The sequence below is a fragment of the Aythya ferina genome, assembly GCF_964211825.1.
Source record: "Aythya ferina genome assembly, chromosome: Z".
Taxonomy (NCBI): Eukaryota; Metazoa; Chordata; class Aves; order Anseriformes; family Anatidae; genus Aythya; species Aythya ferina.
This window is the reverse complement of record NC_140299.1, coordinates 44,165,482-44,191,943: the sequence shown is the minus strand read 5'-3', so window position 1 is coordinate 44,191,943 and position 26,462 is coordinate 44,165,482. Positions and strand designations below refer to the sequence as shown.

The following is a 26,462-nucleotide window of genomic DNA, read 5'->3' as shown; positions in this document are numbered from 1 at the left end:
CATTCACTTTGAGAAACAGAGAGTACATAATAACCAAAGTTTTAAAGAAACTTTAATGCCTTGTATTTTACTATTCCTTCACCTGAATTAGCAGAAGGACATTATCCTGAATAAATTCCCTAGTTAAATGGAAGCTCTCTTAGCACACTGTATTTTCTTCTACTTTTTTTTTTTCCTCTCTTCAGAGACATCAAAACATTTTCTACTTCAGGTGTAACATCACAACTCGTTATAATGAATTGCAAGAATGATTTCTTGTGTTTTAGTTACACTGTTGATCTCGTTGTTAAAGTACAAAAGAGGTATAGCATTTGGCATTAGTCATACATACCACAACTTTTATTTTGATTTTTTTTTATTAAAATTTTAATTGCTATTTCAAAGTAATTTTTGTTCAGGTTATTAACAGAGCTTAAATACTACTACAGCTGCAAACCTCTGGAGTGAGAAGAAAGTGAATGATCAATGGCAACAACCACCAGGAAAAAAAAAATCAAAGACAAATTTTGTGTAAACTAACACAAACTTAAAACACATGAAAAACGTACTTCCAATAAAGCAGAAGAAATTATTCTGGAGATGTTGAAGTATCCCTCAAAGTTTCAGTACAGAATCAAACTAAAACTGAAAGCAGACAACCTCTAGTTTGATAATTTGCAACAAATCGGCTTCCTTACTGTATATATATACACTTTTCAATGCTCTCTCCCTAACTTGTGTGTACGCTTGGCATCTCATCTTATGACACTTTTACTGCCACAGGAGTGCTTTCAAAGTATCTTTTATATTTTAACACTGCATTTCATGTAAAAGTGGATTACTCTCCTCATAAAAAGAAATGTTTCTCCTCAAATTCGACAGCGGATACGTTTCGCATGCTACATTTCCACTAGTCAGACTGAAAGATGACTCTCTTCCAACACTCAGAATTGGTATGGACAACAGAAACCTTTTCAAACAGGCACAGTCCAGTAAAACAACAAAAAAATACATAATGCTTAGCATTTCTCCCACTTGTCTCATCATAGCAGAACACTCATTTTAACCAATCCTTTCCAACCTTTGGTTCTACTCTCCTCTACATTTCTCAAATAAACAACATTCTTTACCAATACATATACTGACTGAAGAATTTGCCAACCAGCTAAATTACAGGGACAAAGAGACAGCATAAGATTAAATAAGGAGTAAACTACAAGAAGGTTGACCAAAGCAGAAATGCATGTATGTACTTGTGTCCGAATGTGGGAGTGTCAAACAATTATATAGAGTACTAGATCAAATAAGGTGAGCAAAAAGGAAGAACTTAAAAAGTATAAAAGAGTAAATACGAAGTAATAAACGGTATTGAAGATGACCAAAAGAGACAAAGAAGAAAGATCACTGAAACAGAAGCAGAAAAAACAGATTTTAGTAAAAGCTACAAAAAAAAAAAAAAAATAAAACATTTGAGAGAAAGAGCAGTAAAATGTTTGAAATGGAAAAAAGTTTTAAAAAGAGAAAAGCAAAAGAACTCTTAGTTACTTGTCTAGAGAGTCCTTCTCATCCATAAAATTCATTACGCTGCATTAATCCGTTGCGTGAGGGTCCATGCTGGAGAGCACCAGCACACCTTTCTAGACAAGCTTCCCCACTGGTTCACATGACCCTGGAGTGCAGTTAGCACTACCAGTTACACAGTTCTTACCCAGCACATGCTATTTTCAAATTTTCTTTAAATGCAGATACGTGCATGCACAGCCAGTTCCTGCAAACTTAACTGTTTAGAAGACGAGTTTTTTCAAGAAGCAATTCCCCCACAGTTGTCAGCAACCTTTCCTCCACAATTCTGTTTCACTTATTCCATAGTTAGATACCTCTGTCCTAGATTTTGTACTTGGATGCAGAACTAGTTGCTTTGATTTGGCGGTGTCTCAGGATAGCAAAGTCATCCATCTTGTATTAGAAATAGGACTTCCTATCATAAAGAAAAAAAATTATAGAGGAAAATTGGACAGCACAGGAACGTGAAAGTTTAGAGGCTGTATTTAAAGTTTGTGCTCATTCTGAAAGGCTAAGATCAACAAGATCAATCTATAGCTTGGTTTTCTAGCTGTAGCAGACAGGCCAGTAACCTTACTTTAATTACATTTGTGATATAAGCTGATACACAATCTTTGACTTTTCTGTTTACTTCTTGCTCTGCTTCTTATCTTCCTGTTTTCACTCCATTGTTTTACCTCTGTCTCTGTTGCTTTCTTCAAAGGCACCTTCCTCTTTCATTATGTACTTTTTTCTTTCTTATTTTCTTGTTTATCCACAAAGGATTACTTGAACTATGCCGTGCTGTTTCTACTACAGGCCAATATGAAGCCAGATGAAAGTCAAGAATTCTAGAGGAATGGAGATCAGCCCCATCCACTCTGCCTGGGCAACACCTACCTGGACTGGTAAAGTCTGTATCAAAAACTTAGCTGGAACCAAAAGCCTGAATCCAAATACTGCAATAAGGTTCTGCCAGCACCAGGGAGATCTCACTCCTTTTTCCTCTTTTTCTCATCTCTAACTCTTGGAAAAGTCATTATTCCAAGGAACGTGATTCCCATCCTCAGTCCCCAGTCAACAGTCTCAGTACCAAATGTAAGCTTATCTACATGCCTTTCCTTTCCCATGCAGTAGAGTGCCCTGCCAATGCATCTCTCTGAATCCACACTGAATCTCCGAGAATTGATATTTAAGGATATTAGAAGAAAATGTGTATTCTTGCCTTTAATTTTAGTTCACATTTCTGTTTACAGACCTTAAAACAATTTATTCTTAAAAGTAGTAATATCTCAGTTTAATACATTAGTATTTGCATTTCTAACACAGCTGATCTACACCCTATAGATTTATCTCACAACCCTTGGAACAGTAGAAGCTGAACAATCTCTCAGATATAAATGGAAATTTGTCATAAAGAGGTTTTTGCACTGAGGAAGCTTTCTCCTACAAAAAGAGACAAAGACGGTGTAACAGTGCAAGATACTTCTAACGGCACTTTGGAAGATGTGGACCTACTTTGTATCATTTCAAAATTACTTCAAACTGTAAGCAGACTGTAGCTTATATTAGGGCTATTTGGACCTTCAATGCATTTTGCTCAACGATTTACACTCTACTTTAAGAAATTGTTCTTAATCTTAACATAAATGATTGTAAATACAAATGGTAAACGTGCAAAGAAAAGTCACGTATGGGAAAACAAACGAATGGAATTATTTGGTGCAATCGTTTGTGTTTGGATCATGTCATTCTGAAGTGCGACAAATACAAAACACCTTTTCCTAAGTGATGTATACCAGTTACAAATTAAAAGTAATAGCAAACTGAAGGATGCAATTTGGTGATTTTTTAAACTCACCATGGAGCTGGGAAGTCACCCACATACAACAATGCACTTTGTAGACATTTGTTAAATACAGCAATGCCCATACTAAGGCAACGCATCCTAGGAGTTGGCAGTCATGCTATCAGCAAGAATTTGGCTACAGAAACAGCAATGATTCATCATACATTCTAGAAGCACTGTCGAAACAGCAAAACAACATACTGCTATTTTAATCCTTTAAAGGTAACAAGGGTTTAAAAATAATAATTAAAATATATTTCTATAACCAAAGCAAGCAAGAAAAATCACAATTCTAATAATGCATTTGGAAATATATCCCTATTCATTTGTGATAGCTATTAGAAACGTTTTTTTTTTTCCCCAGAGGACATAAAATAGTTATTTAATACAAGTGTCGGCTGATTACTTACCTCTCTACTTTGTATTTTAAATGGTCAGCTTAATATTATAGCACAAATGTTTCACAATGGGTAAATGAAAAGTCACTAGTTTAAAAATAGTTTAATTAAGGTTGCATTCGGTTTTAAAATCCTTTGTAGTTATTTTTAAAATAACCACCAAGACACATTTTCGTGAATGCCCCTATATGATTTTCAGATCACCCTCTGAATGACGAGCCAGATGCAGTTATAGCACCTTTTTCAATGCACGCATATTACGTTTTTGTCCCAAAACCCACCAAGAAAAACCATTTCTCAGTTAACAGTACTTGAAGACTTGCAAATAATGGTGCAGATCCTGACAAAAGCTCTCAAGTTACCTCTGATGAGAGCGCGCTGATCTTACTTCTGCAAAACATTCAAGTTAAATGCAAACACAGGGAACTTTTGTCCCTGGAATTATAAACAGATCTGAGGACTATAAATTGATTTCCATAATAATCAGAATGAAACACTGAAATTATCAATAACACTCTTTTGCTATCACCTTGACAAAGATGCTCAAAACCACCTCTTTAACGTTTAGAATGGAATCAGCTGAAAGCATTTCAGTCGTGCTGCCCTTTGTCCGTTTGCACAAACGCACATCGTGATCCCTTACCTTTTGGAAAGTGCCTTCATCCTGTCTTCTTTTCTTTTTGCCGCTTTTTCTGATCCTCTGGTTTGCCCGAATCCATTTTGTGACCTGGAGTTCAAAACCGTAGTGGATTTTTAGGAAGAAGGTGCAACCTGGGTGCAGCTACTCAGCGTTAGTAAGAAGCTATAAACAGACGCGAGACACGTTTTTCCATTGCTTCATTGGAAAGAGGAAAAGCGTTTTTCCCTAAGAATGACATGTTCTTAGGTAATCTACTTAGCTACTCGTGCATGGTCAGAGCGAGATGCTGTTCTTCATCCTACGAAAGCACTTTCCCTTCTGCTCTTTCCTACAGCAAACTTACAGCTTTCAGCTTAGGAATTTTATTTCATTTTGCATAAGGGAAGCGTGCTTGATGCCAGACCAGGCTGCCAAACGGACAGCTACCACTGCTGTGTGCAAAAAAAATCCTGGGGAAAACCTCTTCGCCCTACTCTTTACCCCTCTCACAAAATTTATCTCCTGCCACCCCCTCGGGCGTTGCTGCAGACTACCAACGCCAACTGCGGACAGCGGGGTTGTTATTAAATCATCAGGTAACAGCACGTGGGTGTTGCTTTCCCCCCCCCCCCCAAATACGAATGTTTTTATTCCTGATCCGAACGCAGGTTTGGTTTTATTTAACTGAAACTGCATCAAAGCGTGGCGGGAGGGGGGTCGGGTGGAGCCTGCAGGGGACGGAGCAGGGGGGGGACCCCGGACGGGGCGGCCGGGGGACAGCGAGCCCCAGCCGCGGAGACGGCTCCCCCCTCACCTCGCCGCTCACTTGCTGGACGAGCCGGCTCTCCTTCCACGTCTCGCCCTCCTCCAGCAGAGGCTGCACGGGGGGAGAAAGAGCACGGTGAGGCGGCAGCCCCCACCCCGACAGCCTCGCCCCGAGGCGCCCGCTCCCCCGTCCCCGTCCCCGTCCCCGTCCCCGTCCCCGTCCCCGTCCCCGGGCCCCGTCCCGTCCCGTCCCGTCGCGTCCCAGCCCAGGCCGCCCCGCAGCCCTCGGTCGGAAATGAAACACCTCGGCGGGGTCCCCCGCCCCCGTGCTCGGGCCCCGGAGCCCCGCGGAGAGGAGGAGCCTTGCCTTAAAGACGTAGGGGCCGGGAGGCAGCGGGGCGGCCGCCGGGGAGCTGCCGCGCCGCCCCCGGGCCGGCCCCGAGCTGTCCCCGGGGACGGCCCTTGCTGGGACGGATCCCCCGGGATCCATCGCTGTCTGTCGCCCCACAGGGACGCTGTGCTGCCCAGCCCTTTCCTGCCCCACTCACTGCTGTCCCCCGCAGCACGCCTGCCACCTGAGGAGCGCGGCTGCTGCGTGAAAAGCCTTGGAAATCCCGAAACGCGCCCTAAAAGCGAGACCCGATGCAGGCGTTTTATTCCTCCCCGGGCGCAGCGAGCCCTTTGCTGAGGGCTCTGTTACAAGCTGGGTTCAGCAGCAGGTGACTAAATGTAGGCACGGGGCTGCCAGCAGATGTTCCCGTGGCTCCCTCGGCCAGATCCTCAAACCCCGCCGCGATGGGAGCCACCCGAGCGGTGTCAGCCGCCAGAAATTCCTGGGTTAGGGATTTTTTTGCACGCCTCGCATTTAGCACTTGAAACAAGACACGCACACGAAAAGGCAGACCGCGTCCCACCTGGTGTAATTACGGTGTTTTCAGGATTTTAAAACTAGATTGTGCTCTGTGTGACAATTCCCTGAAAACTTCAAAAGAAAAGCTGTGCTTTTGTAAAAAAAAAAAAAAAAAAAAAAAAAAAAAAAAAGAAGGCTCATCAAAGCAACTGCTTGAGCAAACTCCCTCTCAAGTAGAAATAGATGGACTTTGCAAACAGATTTAAGCAAATAAAGGTAGGTCCAAATTAGTGTGTGCTAAATCTCGACAGTATCCCTTTAACTCTATAACTAAAAAAAAAAAAATTAAAAAAAAATAACCCTCTCTCCTACTCTTTTTGTTTCACTGCCACAACATCCTTCTTTCAAGATCAAAAGCTATAGATCAAAGCTGAGATCAAACTCAATGCTTTAAATAGAAGCAACTTCACCATGACCTATTATACAAAGAACTTTTTAATAGAGCTATCACAGTAGAAAATCTTATTATAGATTTTTATTTCACACACACAACAGGTCCACTTAAAACCAGTAACAACAACATATTTTTATTTCGTAAAACAACAGATTTTCCACTAAACAGTAGCTCTGGAAAGCTGCTATAAATTGACTCTTGAACTGTGCGTGTCTGAATGAAGCAAATAATAGAGCACAGTTCAAAGAAACCGAACAAGAACATGAACAAAAAAAAGTGATGTTAATGGCAAACACGCATTAATGCAGTTACCTAAAAAACAGCGTTCCTTTAATCAGTTAGCAGATTAGATCATGTATTCCCACAGAAGTTATGGGAGGGACTGGGTCATAGAAAAAGTGAGACACACTTTCCCAAAATACTTTAAAGAATTACACTTTCTCTCCCGTCAAAAGTTTGGAGAAAAGTAGGGGAAAAAAGGTAAGAAGAGACATTGATTTGCAGATCCAAAGACCCTGAGGCCGGCCTGGGATGAAAATGCCTACTTTCTGAAACAAACAGAATGTGTGTTAAAACTCAGAAGTAGCTCCTCTTTTCCTGCCAGTAGTGCACAGCAGTGAAGGCAACTCACCAGGAGCTGTTATTGATTTTTATAATGGAAATATACCTTGTAGAGCCAACACCTGGGGTTCCCTGGTGGTGGCTGCTGTGCACATCATAGCTTCCACACTCATCTACTGTAGGATGACAGCACTGCTGCTTAAGATAGGAACTAATGTGTCCACACAGACAGACTGCAGTGTAAAGAAAGCAGTGAGAGAAGCAGGGTGGGCTGAACGAGCTGTGGTCACAGCACACCAGCTGTGCAGTCAGCTGTTAACTCTACTTATTCGGGCTTCAGTAAGATTTATCTCATGATCAGAGTAGGAAAATTTGCTTGGAAAACAGTAGGAGAGTGAGAGAAAGAGAGGGAGAATGGAAAGAATGAAAGGAAGAGGAGGGGAAGACAGCACAGGAAAGATTGTTTTAAGAATATTTGATCTCCAACATGTTCTTCCACACCCCAAAAGGAAAGAGCTTACACTAGATAAAAGGGCAATAGAACACCCCAATTAACGGGATTGTGACTGCCTCATTCTTCACCAGCAGTCCTAGGTGGTGTCCTCATGACCATGACCTGTCATTCTCAAATCCCCTCACAACTGAAATTAAGGGTTGAGTCCATCCTGCATGTCATTGTTGGGCACAGCTTTCAGAAACTGCTAATGGAGCTATCGTTTGTAACGCTTAGACTGGGAGCAAGCATTTATCCATCTCAAAGGATCCTAGGATCCTTCACTCTTGCAGAACCAGGACTAAAGCAGAATTTTGAAATATGTGGGAAGAGGTCGCACTTTCTACCAACTGGATGAAGATAGGCCCAATACCCTTTGTACATGACTTAGACAGGGATTTACACATCAGTTATTCTTCAAGTCAGACCAGGTCCCAAGCATACAATGAATTTTCAGGATTGTACGTAGGCTAGAAAACAACAGGATATTTATGCAACAGGCAACCATTTCCTTTTTAATTGAAGCACAAAATGATTTTATATTAATTAGGCTGTGATGACTACTAATGATATTTCATGAATCAATGAAAAATCATAATTGCACACTTTCCCTTTGCATGAATTGTCTATAATCTCAGCTGGTCTGTGCCACTCTAATGCTAAAGCATTCAGTATTGCTCAACCAAGGTCATTTTATCTCTGGAGGACACTGAATCGGTGCCATTTTGTTTGCCTGCAGCAGTTTTCAGATACTGGAAAGCACAGATAAAAGATTGAAAAGAGTGTAATAAAACTAAAACTATCTACTGTAAATGAATTTTAGAAGAGCTTCTACAAAGCTGAGGATAGTAACTAATGCAGTCGAGTCATATTTTCCAGTCTCTAATTTCTAGACGTTCGATTCCTCTCAATTACTGAATTTTACACTGTGTGTACACGCCCACATATACGTATATATATTCAGGTCTATGTAGACAACAGCAAGAGAAAAGAAAAATCTCTGGAAAATTGCAATAAATTTTTAAAGCAATATTTTATCCAGAAGCTAACAAGATGATTAATAATGGCTTGAAACATTGGATTATATAATTCTCCAAGGGCAATATTTTCAAGCCTTTTAAAGACCTACTGTTACCAAAATCTGGCAGAGACACTCAGGAGGCAGTAGGCTACCACTGAAAATCAGAAGGTGGCTGCTTGCATCCACATTGCAACTTTACTTGCAAGACACAGTATATCAACGGCTGATCAAAATTACTGAAAAAGCAATCCAGTCCAGACTATGCTCCTTTAAGAACAGCAAGTCCTCCAATTGACTGCAGTTTTCATGGGGACAACTTCATTCACTGAAGTGGGAAATCAGATTGTATTTGTATTTTAGGAAAAATGGTAATTTATGTTGATAACATAAATCCAAGTGCTCTAATTCCTCCAAAAGTGTCTGTGGTGGTGTTAACATACTCTTTTCAGATCAGCATGCTGTTTTTAACATTCTTCAATGAAACACCTCTACAGAGACATTATGTTCAAATCAAACTCGCCATTCCTGAAAATATATCTACCTCCAAGAGATAAAAATCTGTAGAAACAAAAACTCTGAGGATGTACTTTCAGTACACTTCAACATGACTTTCAAATACTGTGGCAGGAAATACTGCAAATACGTCCTTCATATCCATATTAACAGGCCTTCTTTAGGGATAAAGTTTCTACCTAAAGATGAATCACTGCAACTGCCTCTTTAGTCCCAGATCAAATTCACAATCTGATAAAGAAAGTATCTCTGACCACATGCCCATGGGATCTCTAAATATTAGATTATTACTTAGATTATTATAATTAGATTACTTAGATTATTATAAGGCTTATTACTTATTAGTAAATAATAATATGTAGCACATAATGACATATAAATTATATATCACATATATATTATAATAATACTTTTGATTATGCTTTTTTTTTTTTTTAATTCTGATTTCATCAGGTACTCTCACTAGGTGACCTTCTGGAGCAACTGGAAGAGTATATTATTGGTTTTTTATATTTAGGCTTTTCTGCTTGAGAAGTATTCCCATGTGTGGGAATACTTTTCAATAAAGCACAGTCCAGACTGTAAATTACAACACCTTCCTCTACAAGAAGCAAGAAAATATTTAAAAGATGTCATGCTCTTTAATACAATCATGTATGGAAATGAGGCCTCACATTTCAGGTTGGCCCTGCACTTGTTTAATTTAAAAGTAATGTGAATCAGACTTTCTGAACCCAGAGGAAAATGTCAGGGCTCAACTATCAGTGACATAAGAGAAACCTCTACAAATTTCACTTTTGCTCCATCCAACACTGAGATCTTGGTAGTCAGTGGATAGTTGCTGGCTGGCTGAAATACATAGGACTTTGAAAGTCCCTTGGCATTATTATGTTGTTGTTGCTGCTGCTGCTCTCATAACTGAAATTACAGGGAAAAACAAAAATAAACATGCCTGAACATAGACACTGGACAGTCCTGTCCCACTCATGACAGGTAGTGTTTTCCTTCCTCCTCCAGCGTGAAGAGACTCAGAGAAAACAAGGCTATGTTTCTTGTTTAAGAAATAAAATACATCTTTCAGAGACACTGACCTCTGAGTCTTACTGATCTCTTGAAGCAATCAAAAACCCTTCCAGCAGTTCCAGAAAGGAAACTTATTCAAGACAAAAGTCAATTAGTTCTCTGTTGGCCTGTATGCTAAGGATAATAACTATTAGCTGAACCATGGCTTTTACTACTAATTTTTATATTGACCATTAGTTTTGTCCGCCAATAGACCTTTCAAAACTATCTTTCCCAAGACATCTTCATTTTGGCATTTAAATTTCACTGTGGGCATAGAAGAGAGTAGACAAAATAGCTAAAGCATTCTGGGGGAGAAAAACACATCACTTTTGCATTAAGTTTATGTGGCAAAGTTTTGGTAGCAGGGACAGGGGAGGATGCAGGGGATGCCTCCGTGAGAAGATACCAGGGGTTGTCCCCATCTCAGACAGAATCAGTTTCAGTCAGCTCCAAAAGGAAGCTCCCGCTGGCCAAAGCTAAGCCCTTCAGCAATGCCAGTGATTCTTCTGTGAGAACGTATTTAAGAAAAGGCAAAAACAACAACAACAAAACTTAGTGGCTTTTGGTTAATGGACAAGTCCTGAGTGCAGGGGGAGGTTTTCCAGCAGGAGCCGTGTCCAGTGGCAGGCCCATGCTAGAGCACTCTGCTCCTGAAGGGACTGTGGTGCAGGTGGTATGGACCCGAGCTGGAGCAGCTCCTTAAGAACTGCAGCCCATGGGAAGGACCTGTGCTGGAGCAATTTATGAAGGGCTGCATTGCATGGCATGGAGCTCACGCTGGAGCAGGGGAAGGCTGTTCTCAGAGAACAGAGAAATTGGGTTTATGAAAGGCAGATCCTGCTTGACAAACCTGATTTCCTTCTATGACAAAGTGACGTGCTGGGTGGACGAGGGAAAGGCTGTGGATGTGGTCTACCTTGACTTCAGCAAGGCTTTTGACACCGTCTCCCACAGCATTCTCCTCAAGAACCTGGCTGCTCTTGGCTTGGACTGGCGCAGGCTTCGTTGGGTTAGAAACTGGCTGGATAGCCGGGCCCAAAGAGTCGTGGTGAATGGAGTCAAGTCCAGTTGGAGGCCAGTCACTAGTGGCGTCCCCCAGGGCTCGGTGCTGGGGCCGGTCCTCTTTAATATCTTCATGGATGATCTGGATGAGGGCATAGAGTGCACCCTCAGTAAGTTTGCAGATGACACCAAGTTAGGTGCGTGTGTCGATCTGCTCAAGGGCAGGAAGGCTCTGCAGGAGGATCTGGATAGGCTGCACCGATGGCCTGCACCGATGGGCTGAGGTCAGCTGCATGAAGTTCAACAAGGCCGAGTGCTGGGTCCTGCACCTGGGGTGCAACAACCCCAAGCAGAGCTACAGGCTGGGAGAGGAATGGTTGGAGAGCTGCCAGGCAGAGAAGGACCTGGGAGCAGTGGTTGATAGTCGGCTGAATATGAGCCAGCAGTGTGCTCAGGTGGCCAAGAAGGCCAACGGCATCCTGGCTTGTATAAGAAACAGTGTGGCCAGCAGGGCTAGGGAGGTGATCGTCCCCCTGTACTCGGCTCTGGTGAGGCCGCACCTCGAGTACTGTGTTCAGTTTTGGGCCCCTCGCTACAAGAAGGACATGGAGGTGCTCGAAAGAGTCCAGAGAAGGGCAACAAAGCTGGTGAGGGGCCTGGAGAACAAGTCCTACGAGGAGCGGCTGAGGGAGCTGGGCTTGTTCAGCCTGGAGAAAAGGAGGCTCAGGGGCGACCTTATTGCTCTCTATAGGTACCTTAAAGGAGGCTGTAGCGAGGTGGGGGTTGGCCTGTTCTCCCATGTGCCTGGTGACAGGATGAGGGGGAATGGGCTTAAGTTGCGCCAGGGGAGTTTTAGGTTGGATGTTAGGAAGAACTTCTTTACCAAAAGGGTTGTTAGACACTGGAACAGGCTGCCCAGGGAAGTGGTGGAGTCACCATCCCTGGAAGTCTTTAAAAGACGTTTAGATGTAGAGCTTAGGGATATGGTTTAGTGGGGATTGTTAGCGTTAGGTCAGAGGTTGGACTCGACGATCTTGAGGTCTCTTCCAACCTAGAAATCCTGTGATTCTGTGATTCTGTGAGGCAGAAGGAGTGGCAGGGCACAGCCAAAGCATGAGGGACTGACAGCAGGTCCCATTCTCCATCTCCCCACAGCACTTGGCAGAGAGGAACTGGTGAGTGATCTCCCTGTACTTATCTCAACCTGTACTTTTCTCAAGTTGGGGAGGTGAGAAAGCAGCTTGGTGAGCAGCCAGCAGCCAGCCCAGGCTAACCCACCAAACTTTCTTATGCAGATAGAATGGGTTTTAGAAGGATCACCTATTTTCTCCACTAGTAAACAGAAGGTGATCATCATCTGTATCTGTACTGGGTCTGTCTGGGATGTTAACTTTCCCTGCAGCAGCCCATACAGTGCTTTGCTCTGCACTTGTAGCTAGAACAGCAGTGGTATCACACCAGTGTTGTGTCTGCTGCTGAGCAGTGCTGGCACAGCATCAGGATACTCTTTAACCCTCCTAGGGGGTGGGCAAAAAAGGTGAGAAAAACTGAGTTTTCCCTTTCCCTCTCCCTTTTCCCGTTTCCTTTTTTTTTTTTTTTTCCTTTAGTTAAATTGTTTAGTTAATAATATTTTTTTCCTTAATAATTATTTTTTCCCTTTAATTAAAATATCTCAACCCGTGAGTTGCTCTTTACTTTACTTCTTCCCCTCCTCATCTAAGGAGGGGGACTGAGAGAGCAGTTGTGGTGTTTAGCTGCCTAGCATGGTAAAACCACCACAGTATCTTTATGACCAGAAAGCCCTGCTAAATGATAAGGGGATGACTGAAGGTAATATAAACCAGGAAAGACCTTGACATTGTTAATATCTACTTTTGTGGAGGACAACAAACTGATGCAGATGGAATGAAGGCTGTTATAATGTTTTGTTACAATCTGTTCTCTAGAGGTACTTCAGTAGCTCAGTGTTTTTGCAGAATGTGTGAAAAAATCACCAAGCTCAAAAGCAAGAGCTTCCTTCCCCAGCTCAGGCCAGCTGGGAATGCAGTGGCGGGCGCACTTTGAGTTTCTGACCTCTGCTTGAATCAGATGGTCACAGTTTTATTGGCCAGCATTACAGGGGGCTACATGGATTTCAGGTACATGGTGTACCTCGTGCATGCGTACAAATACACATCTCCCCTACATGTTCATTCCTTCCATTCACAAGCGTGTCTCTCTAAAAGGCCAGAGAACAGGGAAATTTTCCAGGCAGTGAAATGTGTGTTTCTTTCAAAAGCCCTAGACCACTGTGGAAGGTGGTAACTTGTTCCTGTCACATACAATATTTCCCTGAGCTTCATGGCCAACTCTCCATTCTCCGGCACTAAATATATCTCAAATATTACATGTATTTACTAAAGTAGAATTTGACTTTTCATTATTTCATATCTGGTCTCCAATTTGCTAAAACTACTTATAATGGATGTTAAATTGGAGAGACTTCATAAGTTTAGAGGACTACTCTTCACTAATCAATATAGAAAATCTGTTTTCTTGCAAGGTATCACAAAAATATTTTAAGTCTCTGTGAATTGTTTCCACTAGACAAGTAAAACAACAGACACAGCAAAAACTAATTGGTTACTAACTTCTGCTCTTTTCATTGTTTTTACAAGCAATGGATTAAAATCAGTGTTTATGGCAATGCAAGCCTGGCTGTGTACATATTTGGCAAGTCTCTGTTCTGCATCTTTGTGTAAAAAAAGGACCTGTCCTCCCTCCCTTTGCTGTTTCCACCCCCTGCATATGTAGGTGGGGGAATGGGAGCTTGGGAATGTGAACTTGAACCAGCACTGATCAACCAGGCAGCAAACCCTTATTGTTCTTGAGATACCAAACATAGCTCCTTTCTAGCAGGGATAAGCCCAGTCATTCTGCACATAACATAGCTTTTGTGTTCAGCAATGCAATTAATAGGAAAAGGGAATCGGAACGACTGCTAGAGATTTGTTTTGAAAGAGATTCTAATGAACAAACGTGTGGAATCCAGTCCACCTTTATTTTAGAAATGGAACATTATTTCAAATGCACTTTAACCTTTTGAACAAGCTATTACTCATTCAGATTTACTATACTAGTACTACTGTTGTACCTCTAAGCTACATGATGCCAATGGACATCCTGAGGGAAAACAGAAAAATGTTTGTGAAAATCTCACTTTTGACTGGAGACGTATGCCAGTGTTTTAGCAGGTCATTAAACTAAATCCAGTGAAGTATCCACCTCAGCATTACTGCAGAAGTGCATTCCAGCTCTGAATCTCAGAAGCGCTTTTTTTTTTTTTTTTTTTTTTTCCTGAATCATTCAATTAATGGCTAAAATAAGATTACTGAAATTATAGTTTAAACTTCACTTTTAGAAACAAGAACAAGGGAGGCACTGAAATGTTGTGGCCAATATTTTCAACTCTAATATTTAAAAATGAACATCTACATTCAAGGTAGTCAGCACTATGTAGGTGGCAAACCTGAGAAAGCCTGTTTTCCAATCTTGGAACGGAAACCACACAACAATTCATTAAAATGTTGTTTTGATGATGAATATCTCTTTTGCCCCTAAAATCAGCAATCACACGCAATCCTGAAGAAATTTACCTGAAACTTTCTAAAACTGTAACAATCTTATAAGATATTCCTGATTTTGAAATATATATATCTGAAATAAATTTGGTGATGCATCATTTTATATAAGCAATTTCCTTGGGCTTTTGAATAATCCAACAAACAAAAACACATCAGTCTGGACCTTGTTTAGCAGTATTAAGTATTATTTATAGGAACAGCTAATTAAATTATAATTACATTTTATGACAATTACTTTCTTTAGATCACTTTGTCCTCCTTATTATTATTTAAATAATAATAGACCTTTTAACTTATTTGATAATTTGCCACAAACAAAATATCAATTTTTTTCCAGTTTGGTCTGTCTAGAAAGACTTTCAAATGCATAATCTTTATCTAAAACAGCTTTCAAAGAGTTTACAGTGTAGAGAGAAAGTCTGTTTGTGCAATCTGTTTTGATTTGTTTCTCTTTGTAATTCAACTCTCATTTATGCATGTTACAGTACTATGCAGTATATTCCTAAATCCCATCTTTTCTTTTAAGGAAATGGGAGGAAATGTTGACTAATTTTTGAAAATACACAGCATTAATGATTAACATTGAAAAAGTTTTTTCTCATTCTCTTGTTATCATTAGAGATTCCATGAAATTATATATATTGTTGATCTGTGCTGATTTAAGTTTTTAAGGACTTTGAGAGGTTTTTTTCATCTGCCAATCTGCAAGCAGTTTAATATCAATAGGACCACCACCCCCCCCCCCTTTTTTTTTTGAGGGGAAGCATCTATTTTTCAGGGTGCTTTCCATCCATGTACAAGAATGTGTATTTTGCTAAGTAGCAATTACATTTTCTTCAGATTAATTCTGATATATATGTTCATCAGAATTATTAGAATTCAGTACCTGTCAGTTATATCCCTTGCAATGATATGAAAACATACACAAAAGGCTCCATGCTATGATTCTATGTTCAGATAAAATAATCAAAGATAATAGTGAGTAGCAAACTTCAGTGCTTAAGCAGCAGCACGTTATTCTTGTGACTAATACTTATTACCAAGTTTGAAATGAATTTAACATTCACAGTTAAAATTTATTAAATAAGTATGAAAATTTGTACCTCTTCATAGCCCTTTCCCATTTGTCTCCCCGAATTACAAGCTTAAATGAGATTTTTCTACATAGCAGGTCGTGTTTTCTGCTAATGCCTACAAATTCACCGTATCTCAACAAACAACACGGATTTCATTTGTTTACTGTTTCATTGTTGACATCCACTAATAAGCAGTTATTGTATATATCCAGAGAGAAAAAGTACAAGATAAGGCTTGACTAGAAATACCAAGCATTAACATATGTAAGCCTTTAGTTACACTCCAATACAATAAGAATTTTTCTGCTGAAATTTTTTTCTAGTACCCTCTGTAAAGCTTGTGTGAGCAACTGCTAGGGATAGTTACAAAGCATTAGACAATTCTTTTAAAAAATGCTTTAATTTGCTTGGTTTGTTAATAATCGACTTTAACCGCTATGCTACAACGCATCCATGCCACAGCCACTATGCCTGCAGAGCTATCCCTTCATCTGTCATTTTCTCTTAGTAAAAGGAAACAGGAAATCTATAAAGCTTATAACTGGGGCAAAAGCCAGGAGCCGTCTTAGTAACAGACTGCTTCATGAGAAATCATATTAAGTGCCTGAGCTGCTGCTGTAACATCCCCTAAAATTTATGAAACCATAGAAAGATATTACCTACATTGATTTAGAACACTGCACAAACTACATTTTAATTCTTTTTTTTTTTTTTTTTTTTTAATAGTTTATGAAGTTTCCTTTAGTTCTGCATTTCATTTCTTCAGGTATGAGACACAAGAGCCAGTCACATGTAAGTAAAACTAGAAATACTATGAGTAAATATTCACCACTGAAAGAATTCTTTCGCCTGCATATTTCCAGAAGTATAGTTGGTTTACAAAAGTAACATTAGTAGGCAGAGCTTAAGCTACTTCTTCACCATAGTAACAAGAAATAGTGCAGAGACGAAAAAATACAAATTCTTTTTCAGTGGTAAAATTCTTAGTATTGTAACAGGAGGCAGTCTTCCAATGTTCATTCAGAATTAGAAATCATGGAGTAGTATTCTCCCAATGCTCTCAGAAAGATGCACATGCTCTGACATACCTGTTGGCAGTACCTACTACAATCAGGAAATACAACTTAAGCTGGAAGAGGGGATAAGAATTACGCTTTAACAGGATAAAGCGGCAACTTAAGAGGGAACCTGAGGGTCACTTTTGTAACACAAGGTAACAAATCAAATGCACGCCCCAAGAACACTCAAGATAGATTTCAAGTTTACCAGTAAATAATAGCAACCTATGAAACAATGTAGCTTCACAGAGAAAATAAATAAATAAATAAATTAAGAAGTGGTAAAACTGGAATGAGCAAAAAAAGTACTTGTAGGGAGTTTATGAGATGCAGATACTACTTGATGTTATTTCTTCTACTACTCATTTAAAAATTCCCAAGAATTTAAAATAAACATTTCACATTTATTTTTAAAAAAGATTAATTCACTATGATAGAATAACCAATTCTCATAAAAGCAGATGGACAATATATAACAAAAACAAGTCTGTGCAGAATAGAAGAAGATCTTGCTCAACAAGCATACAGTTCTTTAGCTTTAAACTCTAATTAAGGTAGGACATTACACAGATTGAAAGATACAACAGAAACCATACTTCAGAGAACAAATCGTCACTGGCAGGAATTAAGTGGATTTAAGTAGTTTCATAGGTGTTTTCCTGCTCTAAATACTGTTTGGTATTTCTGATTCTACCTGCCAGCTTAACTCATCGACTACAGTTAGTGGCGTTAAGTCATTACTAGCCTTGTGCCTGATGAAAAGTTGCTACAGTGTACCGGTGAGTCACTTCTGAGATTGAACTACAGACTGGAGGCTGCTGATACGTGGTTTGATAGATTGTATGTTCAACAACACACCATGCTTCACCTTACTTAACACCACCACAATGCTTTCCTGGAAAAACAAATCCTCCTGAAAGCTCATATTTCAGAAATGCTTGCTTTTCATCTCTTATGATCCTTTTGTTTTGTGTATAAGAAAATCTTACCACACAGCAAGCTTCAAGGGAGCCACTGTGCTGTGATACTCTTCCATTTATGAGAAGACTGGCCAGGCATTAGCACATACACTCCTTTTATAGGATTAACCTTTAATGGTTTAGAAAATACAGAAGCTGAAAGTGTAAATTAGCATGTAGAATTTTTTTTTTTTTTTTTTTTTTTTTTTTTTAATGGCGGCAGGCCAAATTCTGTTTTTATTTATCAGTATGACTCCCTTAATTCACATAGTGTTACTTTTGATTAGTAATGATATATATAAGAGCCTGGAAACTGGCCCAGAAAAGACAACATGCCTTTTCAAAGACTGCAATGGTAACAGAGATTGACTAATATTAAAGTTTTGCTAATTATAAACTACAAGTATAATGGAGTGTATATATATAAATAGATACAAACACATACTGTTCCCTGCACAGAACTGGGAACAGGACTAGGGATGGCAAATGATACAAAGCACGGGTACTTTAGATTTGGATATAACCATGGAAGAAAACTCTTTTTAGGAGTTTCACTTTGGTAGATACTGCTGCAAATCAGCTGAGCCTGGTAAATTTTCTTTGTATTAACTGCCGACATGGATTTCCTGAGCAAAACCCACCCAAACATAAAAACACCATGGAAACAAACAAAGACAGTAAAAAACATATAAATCCACATATGGGAAAGATACAAGAGGAACTATGTTCTGATGTAATTTTCAGAATGGACAGCATGACCCTGTAACATAGGTTAATCTTTTCAGTAGGGAGGTTTCCACTCCAAATGCAGTGAACTCTTAGATACTATTTGTAAATCAGGAGATATTTTAACTACCATGCTACAGGACATAGAGCAGTCCGCAAAGTAAGGGTGATAAGCAGAAAGTTGCCAAATCCTGTGTAGGGCACAGGACGCCGCTTTTCTGTCTTTGAGACATCTTTGGAGCAAAGATTCACCAGCTGCTTTTTGGTTGCCCCACCACACAAGAAAGGCAATCAGCTGCAACGTATGCCTCACGAAGCTCACACTGCCTGACTGGCGGGCTCAGCCATGTCATTTCATCCAGAGGAGCAGACAGAAGCCTTCCTCTACAAACACCCTTGTCTACTCACCTAGCAACCTATAAAAGAGAAGAAATCAACTCTGTGGCGTCCCTGGGCTTCTCCTTGATGCAGGTAATTCAACTGAATGTAAGAAAGTGGATTACATGCCTTTGCCAGCCCTGATCTGTCATGAGAGCTAAGAAATCAGTTTGCTGGAAAGATAGTAATTTAAATACTTTTAAAGGAGGGTTCTGTATCAGCTCCTGTACAGCACACTAGTGTATTTATAGTTCTCTAGTCAGTAAATACAGTCATATTCAGATTACAGATACTAACAACATATTAGGAGCTGCTAAGCAACCTCTACAGTTTTGATTTCAGGAATAAGGCCTCCCCACATGATTTAATAAAGCACTAAGTGAACGAGGCTTTGTATTCACTGAATGATAACTCCATTTCTTTCAGTAAAGTGGAAACCAGTTCCCGCAAGAGCCTGAGATGTGCTGAAGGCAACAAGAGTAAATTGTCAAAAGGTTATTGATGAGGGAGAGAGAGAGAGAGAGAAATGGACGAAGTCCATATGCTGATTCTCAAACGAACAGAAAATTAAATCAGCACTATTCCAGTTGGCACTGCTGATTTTACAGAACAGCCAAACTATCAGGAAAATCTCTTTGGTCATTAACAAAAATTTACGATGATTTACAAGCCCACTGAATGTGCCAATATTTTTGCTGTATATTTTGCTTACACACCCAGTAGATACTCCCAGGGTATTATGAAACTACTTGCTAGACATTCTGAACAGCCCATACTACTCGCTCACATAAACAGAGAGTTCAGTTTTCACACTAATCACTATTTTCAATTATTTAGTCTATTCTCACCTTCCTTGTTTGTGATTTTAGAGTTGATTGTAGGAAACTGGCAAGGGACATCTTCAGAGACATACTTAAAAGTAAAATGCCAGAAAAGTCTTTCATTTCAGGCAGCCAGTTCAGCATCTTACAGCAGTAACTGTGCAACTTTAGTTTCTGTGCAATACTTGAAGCAGCTGTTCTACAACCCATTGGATCTTCTATTAGGAACAAAACCTTGATTGAAATTTAGTATTAAAATCAAAATCCTTTTTCAAGAAATGAACGAACATGAAGATGCATGATGATACTGCCCCTTCCCTTCCCCTCTTCCAGTTAAAGCTAATATTCCTTTCAACAGTTTTACAGCAAAAAGCAAATTCCATAATGATTTTACGGTGTCTTCAAACATTTTGATCTCCGGACAAAACTTCCCAGAGAACCTTGTACAGCATAAAAAGAACAATGAAGGTGCACGATACCTCTGAAGCTGACAAGAACTCAACCACAGTGTTCAGGTATGGCTCAGGTTCACAGACCACTGCTTGTCATTTTGACCCATTTTGACAATTCTATTTGCAAACATGCTCAGTCCCGAGAGCCAAAGCCATGCTGCCTACATACCTCTCACTTTTGCACATACAAACCAGGTTATCATTCTAACTCTTAAAAATGGCAATGCAAAGTGGAAACCAATGCAAGCTCTACTTAAGATAAATTCCAAGAAACTTAAGCAAAGCCAGTGTAGTGCAAACCAATTATAATTAGAGCACCAAATATAAAATAAAAACATATTTTGGAAAAAGCTGTTTTAGGAACTTTTCTACAGGGATACCTTTCTTTGGCTGATGCCAATTTTGTAACAAAAGCAATATACAAAGTGTTCAAATACCACAGACTACTAAGTATTCTCAGTTCACATAATTTAAAACATTAATATGAAAAAGTTCTCAACATTAAAAGCAGGAAATAATGTTCGGTCTCAACTGCAACACAGTTGGAACCCCAAAGAAATGTTATCTGTGCAGCAGATTCACAAGCAACTCACACTATTCACAAAGCATCAAAGTACAAATAGTTATATTTAATATATAGTGAAGTCATTGCTGTTCATATGACTGTCAGTAATTTCTATAATGACAACTATGAGCAATGCTTCTAACATTTAGTAGAAACCAGCATTATACTGTAAAGCATACTTCCAATGACTACAATATTAAGCAGGAAGATACATTTTGTAAGATTTGTCTTTTTGCAGGTTCATTGAGATGATGGTAGAAGTGACCACTAAATGCTTGTGACCACTAAATAACTAAATAAAAGTCAATGATCAGTGTTTAAATATCTGGAAATCAGTCATCATCAAAACTGTTTATTTAAAAATAAAGTATGATATAACGTGCAAAACTCCACAAAGAACTGAGAACAGATATTTTGTATTTACCTTTGGTATTCCGGAAGTGTCAAGCCAGTTTGTGAAGATACTTTCAACAGTTAACCCAGACCTTGAATAAATAAACAAAAAAGTTAAAGGACACACAGAAAACCAACAATTTTTCATGTGACAATTAACCACATAGAAGCTGAGCAAAACCTTGAATTCCAAGTACTAGCTGTAATGCAGTAATAAATTCTTTATTTTTTAATGGGATAATACTATCGGAGGTGATATGACCATGTTAAAGACAGATCCATTTTTTTGTGTGTTTTAAAAAAAGGATAAATTCAGAATTTATGAATATTGACAGAGAAAGTGTAAGATGGTAAACTACAGTCATGAAACATAAATTAGGAACAGGTGTTTGACTTTTTGAGTAGAGTATTATTATAGAAGCAGCCTAAATGTAAATACATAAAGAAGATGAAATGAAACAAAGCTTCTTTAAACTTAAGGATTTTAAAAGGCACTGATGGATTTTAATCCTCAGAATTACCAAGTATCTAATATATTTCAGTTTCACTTTCATCTTTTCTGCACTTTCCCTGATTATACCCTGATAACTTTCACAGGGAAGTCACAGCATAGTCTGGAGACTCAACTACTATGAACTATAAGTAGTTTGTCATGATCAAGCTGTATGGACTAAAATAAACACATGCTAATTATGTGTGGTATGGACTAAAAGAAACACATGCTAATTATATGTGCATTCATTAATTATATTTCCCCTTCTGTTTTTGTAAGAAACTTTTGTTGAATTTACTTAAACCCAGGTTAAAAACTTCCCAAATTACAGAGAAGTCAATTTTTAAAAAAGTAAATTAGTGTTCATGCTGCATTCCAATACTGAAAATACTCAACACTTGAGTAAGCTCTCTATGAATGTAAATATTCTGAGAAGGAAAATTATGTGCACAGTCCTGAGCATAGTAATGACTTGGCAAGATTCATTGTAGTACTTGCAGCCACTTTCATGTGTATAATGTAGACCCCTAAACAAAGCACCCAAGAAAAGAATACCCATTTGAGGTCTGAAGTGGGAAGGCAAGCATCTCAAGACAGTTTTTAATAGAGTTACATGACAAAGAAGCCTGTTTGCTTTTTTTTTTTTTTTTTTCACATACCCTGACAAAACTCTGCTTGAAATTCTGACCATAAAAGAGGCTTATTTACGTACTGTACCAGTGACTGTGAAGGATTAGTAATGAATCCATCAGTCATTTTTACTGAATGATTTTAAAACACCTTAAAAGATTAACTTTCACTACGCCAATGAGAGACGGATCACTCACTGTTATGCCTGACATGCAAATGGGAAAACTAATGCTTAGAGAGCTTATGGAGTCTCAAAAGCAGTCAAGCAATATGCTATTGGATGACACAGTCAGCACAGTTATAGAGTAAAAATTTCCATGCGTTTACCAATCATAGTAATTACTTTTTTTTTTCCTTTTATTTTTTCTTTTTTTTTTTAATTGGATAGTTTTTTTTGGAGTGACCAAAGATTTAAATTATTGACATTAACATGTGTAGCAGCAGCACTTATCCAGACATGGGTTATAGTCTGACTTATATTCTTTGCTGAATCCAAGATGAGAAATTTACCCTCCATTTTTCAACAGTATTATGCGTTGTATTCCTCTGAGGTAGAATTAACAGTTACGTCCTCCATGCCACACCACCATGCTGTTAGATCTGCCATCCCTACTTAGCAGATTTCTGAAGGAAGCTTAATTAAAATGAGCAAAATGAGCAAATGAGCAAATCCACTTGACAGAATAAAATTCTGCTAATGCGTATAAAGGCTGGGAGTACCTGATGAAAATAGAGTCAGCTGACTATGCACTGAGTTGTTCAACAGTACCACAGAAAATATGCAATCTGGTCCTAATATACTTGTCCAAAAGGAATTTTACACAGGAATTTTGTAACAAAGGCAAAAAGCAATCACCAAGGGCCTTAAACACAAAAACGCCTGTACTAACAAATGCTGCCCTATGTCTTTCAGCTACCAGGACATGCTTGTATACACAGGATATAGCATCCTAGTGAAAACTGTAAAATACATATTAAAGAAAAAGAACATTCCTGTCACAACAACACTAATGACATCTAATGTTTTCAGTCTCTATTCTTTCTTTTCTTTTCTTTTCTTTTCTTTTCTTTTCTTTTCTTTTCTTTTCTTTTCTTTTCTTTTCTTTTCTTTTCTTTTCTTTTCTTTTCTTTTCTTTTCTTTTCTTTTCTTTTCTTTTCTTTTCTCTATTTTTTTTTGTTGTTGATTATTTTTTGTTTTCAATTTTTTTTCAGGTTTTGATCAGTTGTACATTTTGGTGCAGGCCAAGAAGGTTTAATGTGGAAGCACAACTAGCCTATTCACTGCTAGTAACACGTTTTGACAGTTCATGCAGTTTAGGTCCCAGCCTTTCTTCCAGTGTCTTTACAAGTAAGGGATGACATTATTAGCCTGGCTGAGATGACTTAAAAAGTCCTATGAGAAGAATGATTTCCAAAGAGAAAAATAAATCTTCCCAATCGCTGTCTGAAATGACAAAATACATCTTGTAAACATTAGGAGATGTGCCACAGACCAGTAGATAAGTAAATAAATAAACCCCTTATATCACATGATTCAAATGATCTCAGCATTCAAGTAGAAGCATTTTTACATGGCCAGGATTCCAAATTTTAGGGAAATTGCCATTCTGCATGTCTGATCACTATGGAAATTGATTTTACACAGATAACTGAGCATAGATACCGTGCTTATAATGGGGTGGTGTTCTACGTTCAAGTGAACTACTTATTCACTTTTTCTAGATTTGGTCAGCTTTTAACAGTACCTTGTTATTTGTGGAAATTTAGAGCATTTGAATGCCAGATACTTCATGCGGTGTTATCAATAGTGGTGTCTAATCTAAGTTAGTTAGCTGAGTCCTTTTCAAAGGGAACAGAGAAAGCAAAGTATCTCCAAACAGCCAGTCAATTCACTTTCATTGAGATAAGACAACATTTTTTTCTTCAGTGCTTCTTACTGTTTGGTTAGTGCAAAAAGCACATACAGGACTAGCTTAAAATTGAACACACAAATTTTATACAGTCAAAGGTATATTGGGTGGATCATACTACTTACTCTGTCTCAAGTAGCATAATCAGAATAACAATTTTTTAATTTATTATTTTATGAATCAAACCCAACACAGCTTTGTGTTTCAATGCTGAACCAGAACTAGCAGATAGGATAAAATACCTTTACTTGTGCATTTAATTGTTTTATTTAGGGATAAGAAACACAGCTTTACATTGCCAGTTTCTCCACTTCTTCTTCAGAACCTAAAGAAAGATTAAAAGTCAAGATTTCCTCGGAAAAAAATAATAACACTGCTTTTGCTACATAGTACCTTTATTTATTATATACTCCTCCCTCTTCCCCTTTATTTTTTTTTAAGCCTACAATGGTTCACTTCAGAACACTGGCTTTGAAATAAGCTTATGAAACTGAAAGGAATAGCACTGTCCTGACAACACACTAATCCAGGCAGAAACACCACTTGTAAATTGTTTAGTCTCTCCTGAAATTTTGACATATATCTCAAGGGTAAAAATTACAACACTGCCATAACTCTGTCTACAGCACCCTCACCTTCAGCCTTCAGCTAAAAATCCTTTCATATTCCCATATGCAGTTTGTTTGTTTGCATTTCACACACTTTGTTTTGTTCACTTTTTTGGCCCCAATTTAGGACTTTCTTATTAGCACTCATCAAAAAAAAAAAAAAAAAAAAAAAAAAAGTATATATATATATCTTTAAAAGTCAACAAATAACAATTTTTTTTAATTAGTAATATGTAGACTATAGTAAAGACCTACTATGAATGTATCAAGCATCAGTGCTTAACTGAGAAATCCTTGGAAAGGTTGCTACCAGCTTTCACCAGCCAAGGGCACATACAACCTGCTTATATTGCATTTAAGCATCTGTATGGACTTAAATCTGGTGTGTTACTGATTTCCTGAATGGCCTTCTGGTCAAGGTACTGCACTGGGCTATGGGAATCTGGGTTTAATTGATTTGCACTACAGCAGAGTTCTGTCAAGACCGCAGTTTTTTTAATTGCTTTGTTCCACAGTTCTTGCTGAAAACTAAGAATTCTAGTGTATCCATTATCTCATCATCCCTTGTTGATTTGTATAGACTATAACCTGATCAGCCAAGTAATGAGCTCCTAATATCCATCCATACAGTACAGGCCAGATGCAATGCTTCAGAAAAAGCTCTGTAAAACACTAGCACTAATGATAGTTTCAAAGTTAGCCTTATAGAAGATTGTTACATAGCAACTCAAGGAAGAGACTGGATCTTGTCCCTTCAGAATAAAATTTTGCAGCAAATAAACAGAGCTCATGAAAGTGCATAACTTTTTTGGGTGGAGTGGGGTGGGGGTGGGGTGTTAAAGGAAGAAAAGAAGTAAACATATCCAGCTAAAAATATTTCAATGAGCAGATCTGCTGATTTGCTTTATCTGTATACATACATTCATTTACATTGATCATTTTCAAAATGAGCCATTACAGCTATGTGGAGACATAGTTAGGGCAAATCAAAGAGTAGTGACAGATCAGTGACTCTGTCAAGTACCCATACCTTCCAGATATGTTTTGTTTGTTTGTTTTATGTGTTTGTTTTGTGTCCAGCATATGTATCATAGAATCATAGAATATCCTGAGTTGAAAGGGACCCACCAGGATCATCAAGTCCAACTCCTGGCTCCACACAGGACCACCCAAAAATATATATATTCTGGCTTAAAAAAAAAAAAAAAAAAAAAAAAAAAGAGGAATCAAAAATAATGAAAAAAAAAAAAAAAAGCAAACACAAAAACAAACCAGATAAAACCAAAAACCTTTCCCAGTTATTTGCTTTGGGTGCTGGGTGCCTACCAGCTCTTTGTCTCCATCAAAATCAACACTTTCATGGCAAGTAGCCTTTAATGTTAGTATCCAAGAGAGCAAATATGAAAGAAAGAGACATATACCTATGTAGAACGGTGCTTTGAAATCACAGCATTATTTTAACACTGGTTTGGTACTTAACTGACAATTTATAAAGACATTCAAGGAATGTGGTTAGTAAGACCAAGTTATTAACAGTACAAATAGCAGAGATGTAGCACAAGCCTTCCTTTGTCTACTATGTATTATTAGAACAATAACTTTATTAGTCTTCTTGTTTATGTTATTGAATAAAAAACACCACGAGGAAACCCCAAAGAA

At 38.6% G+C, this 26,462-nt stretch overlaps 1 protein-coding gene across 8 annotated transcripts in view; it reads right to left on the bottom strand.

Moving 5' to 3' along the window:
* AOPEP (aminopeptidase O (putative)) overlaps window positions 1-26,462 on the bottom strand; it is a 199,148-nt gene that overhangs the window by 73,500 nt on the left and 99,186 nt on the right. For 4 of the 8 annotated variants that reach the window (XR_014687343.1, XM_084504751.1, XM_084504750.1 and 1 more), the window contains 4 exons: window positions 21,194-21,254; window positions 19,780-19,986; window positions 5,202-5,264; window positions 4,412-4,495 (listed from right to left, as the gene is read on the bottom strand). Coding sequence is in view for 7 of the 8 variants with exons in the window: in XM_084504751.1 (XP_084360877.1) it covers window positions 4,412-4,495; window positions 5,202-5,264; window positions 19,780-19,986; window positions 21,194-21,254 (415 nt within the window). In the remaining variant the exon portion in view is untranslated. The remainder of the gene's footprint in view (window positions 1-4,411; window positions 4,496-5,201; window positions 5,265-19,779; window positions 19,987-21,193; window positions 21,255-26,462) is intronic. The other 4 variants (XM_084504753.1, XM_084504754.1, XM_084504755.1 and 1 more) reach the window with 2 other exon arrangements.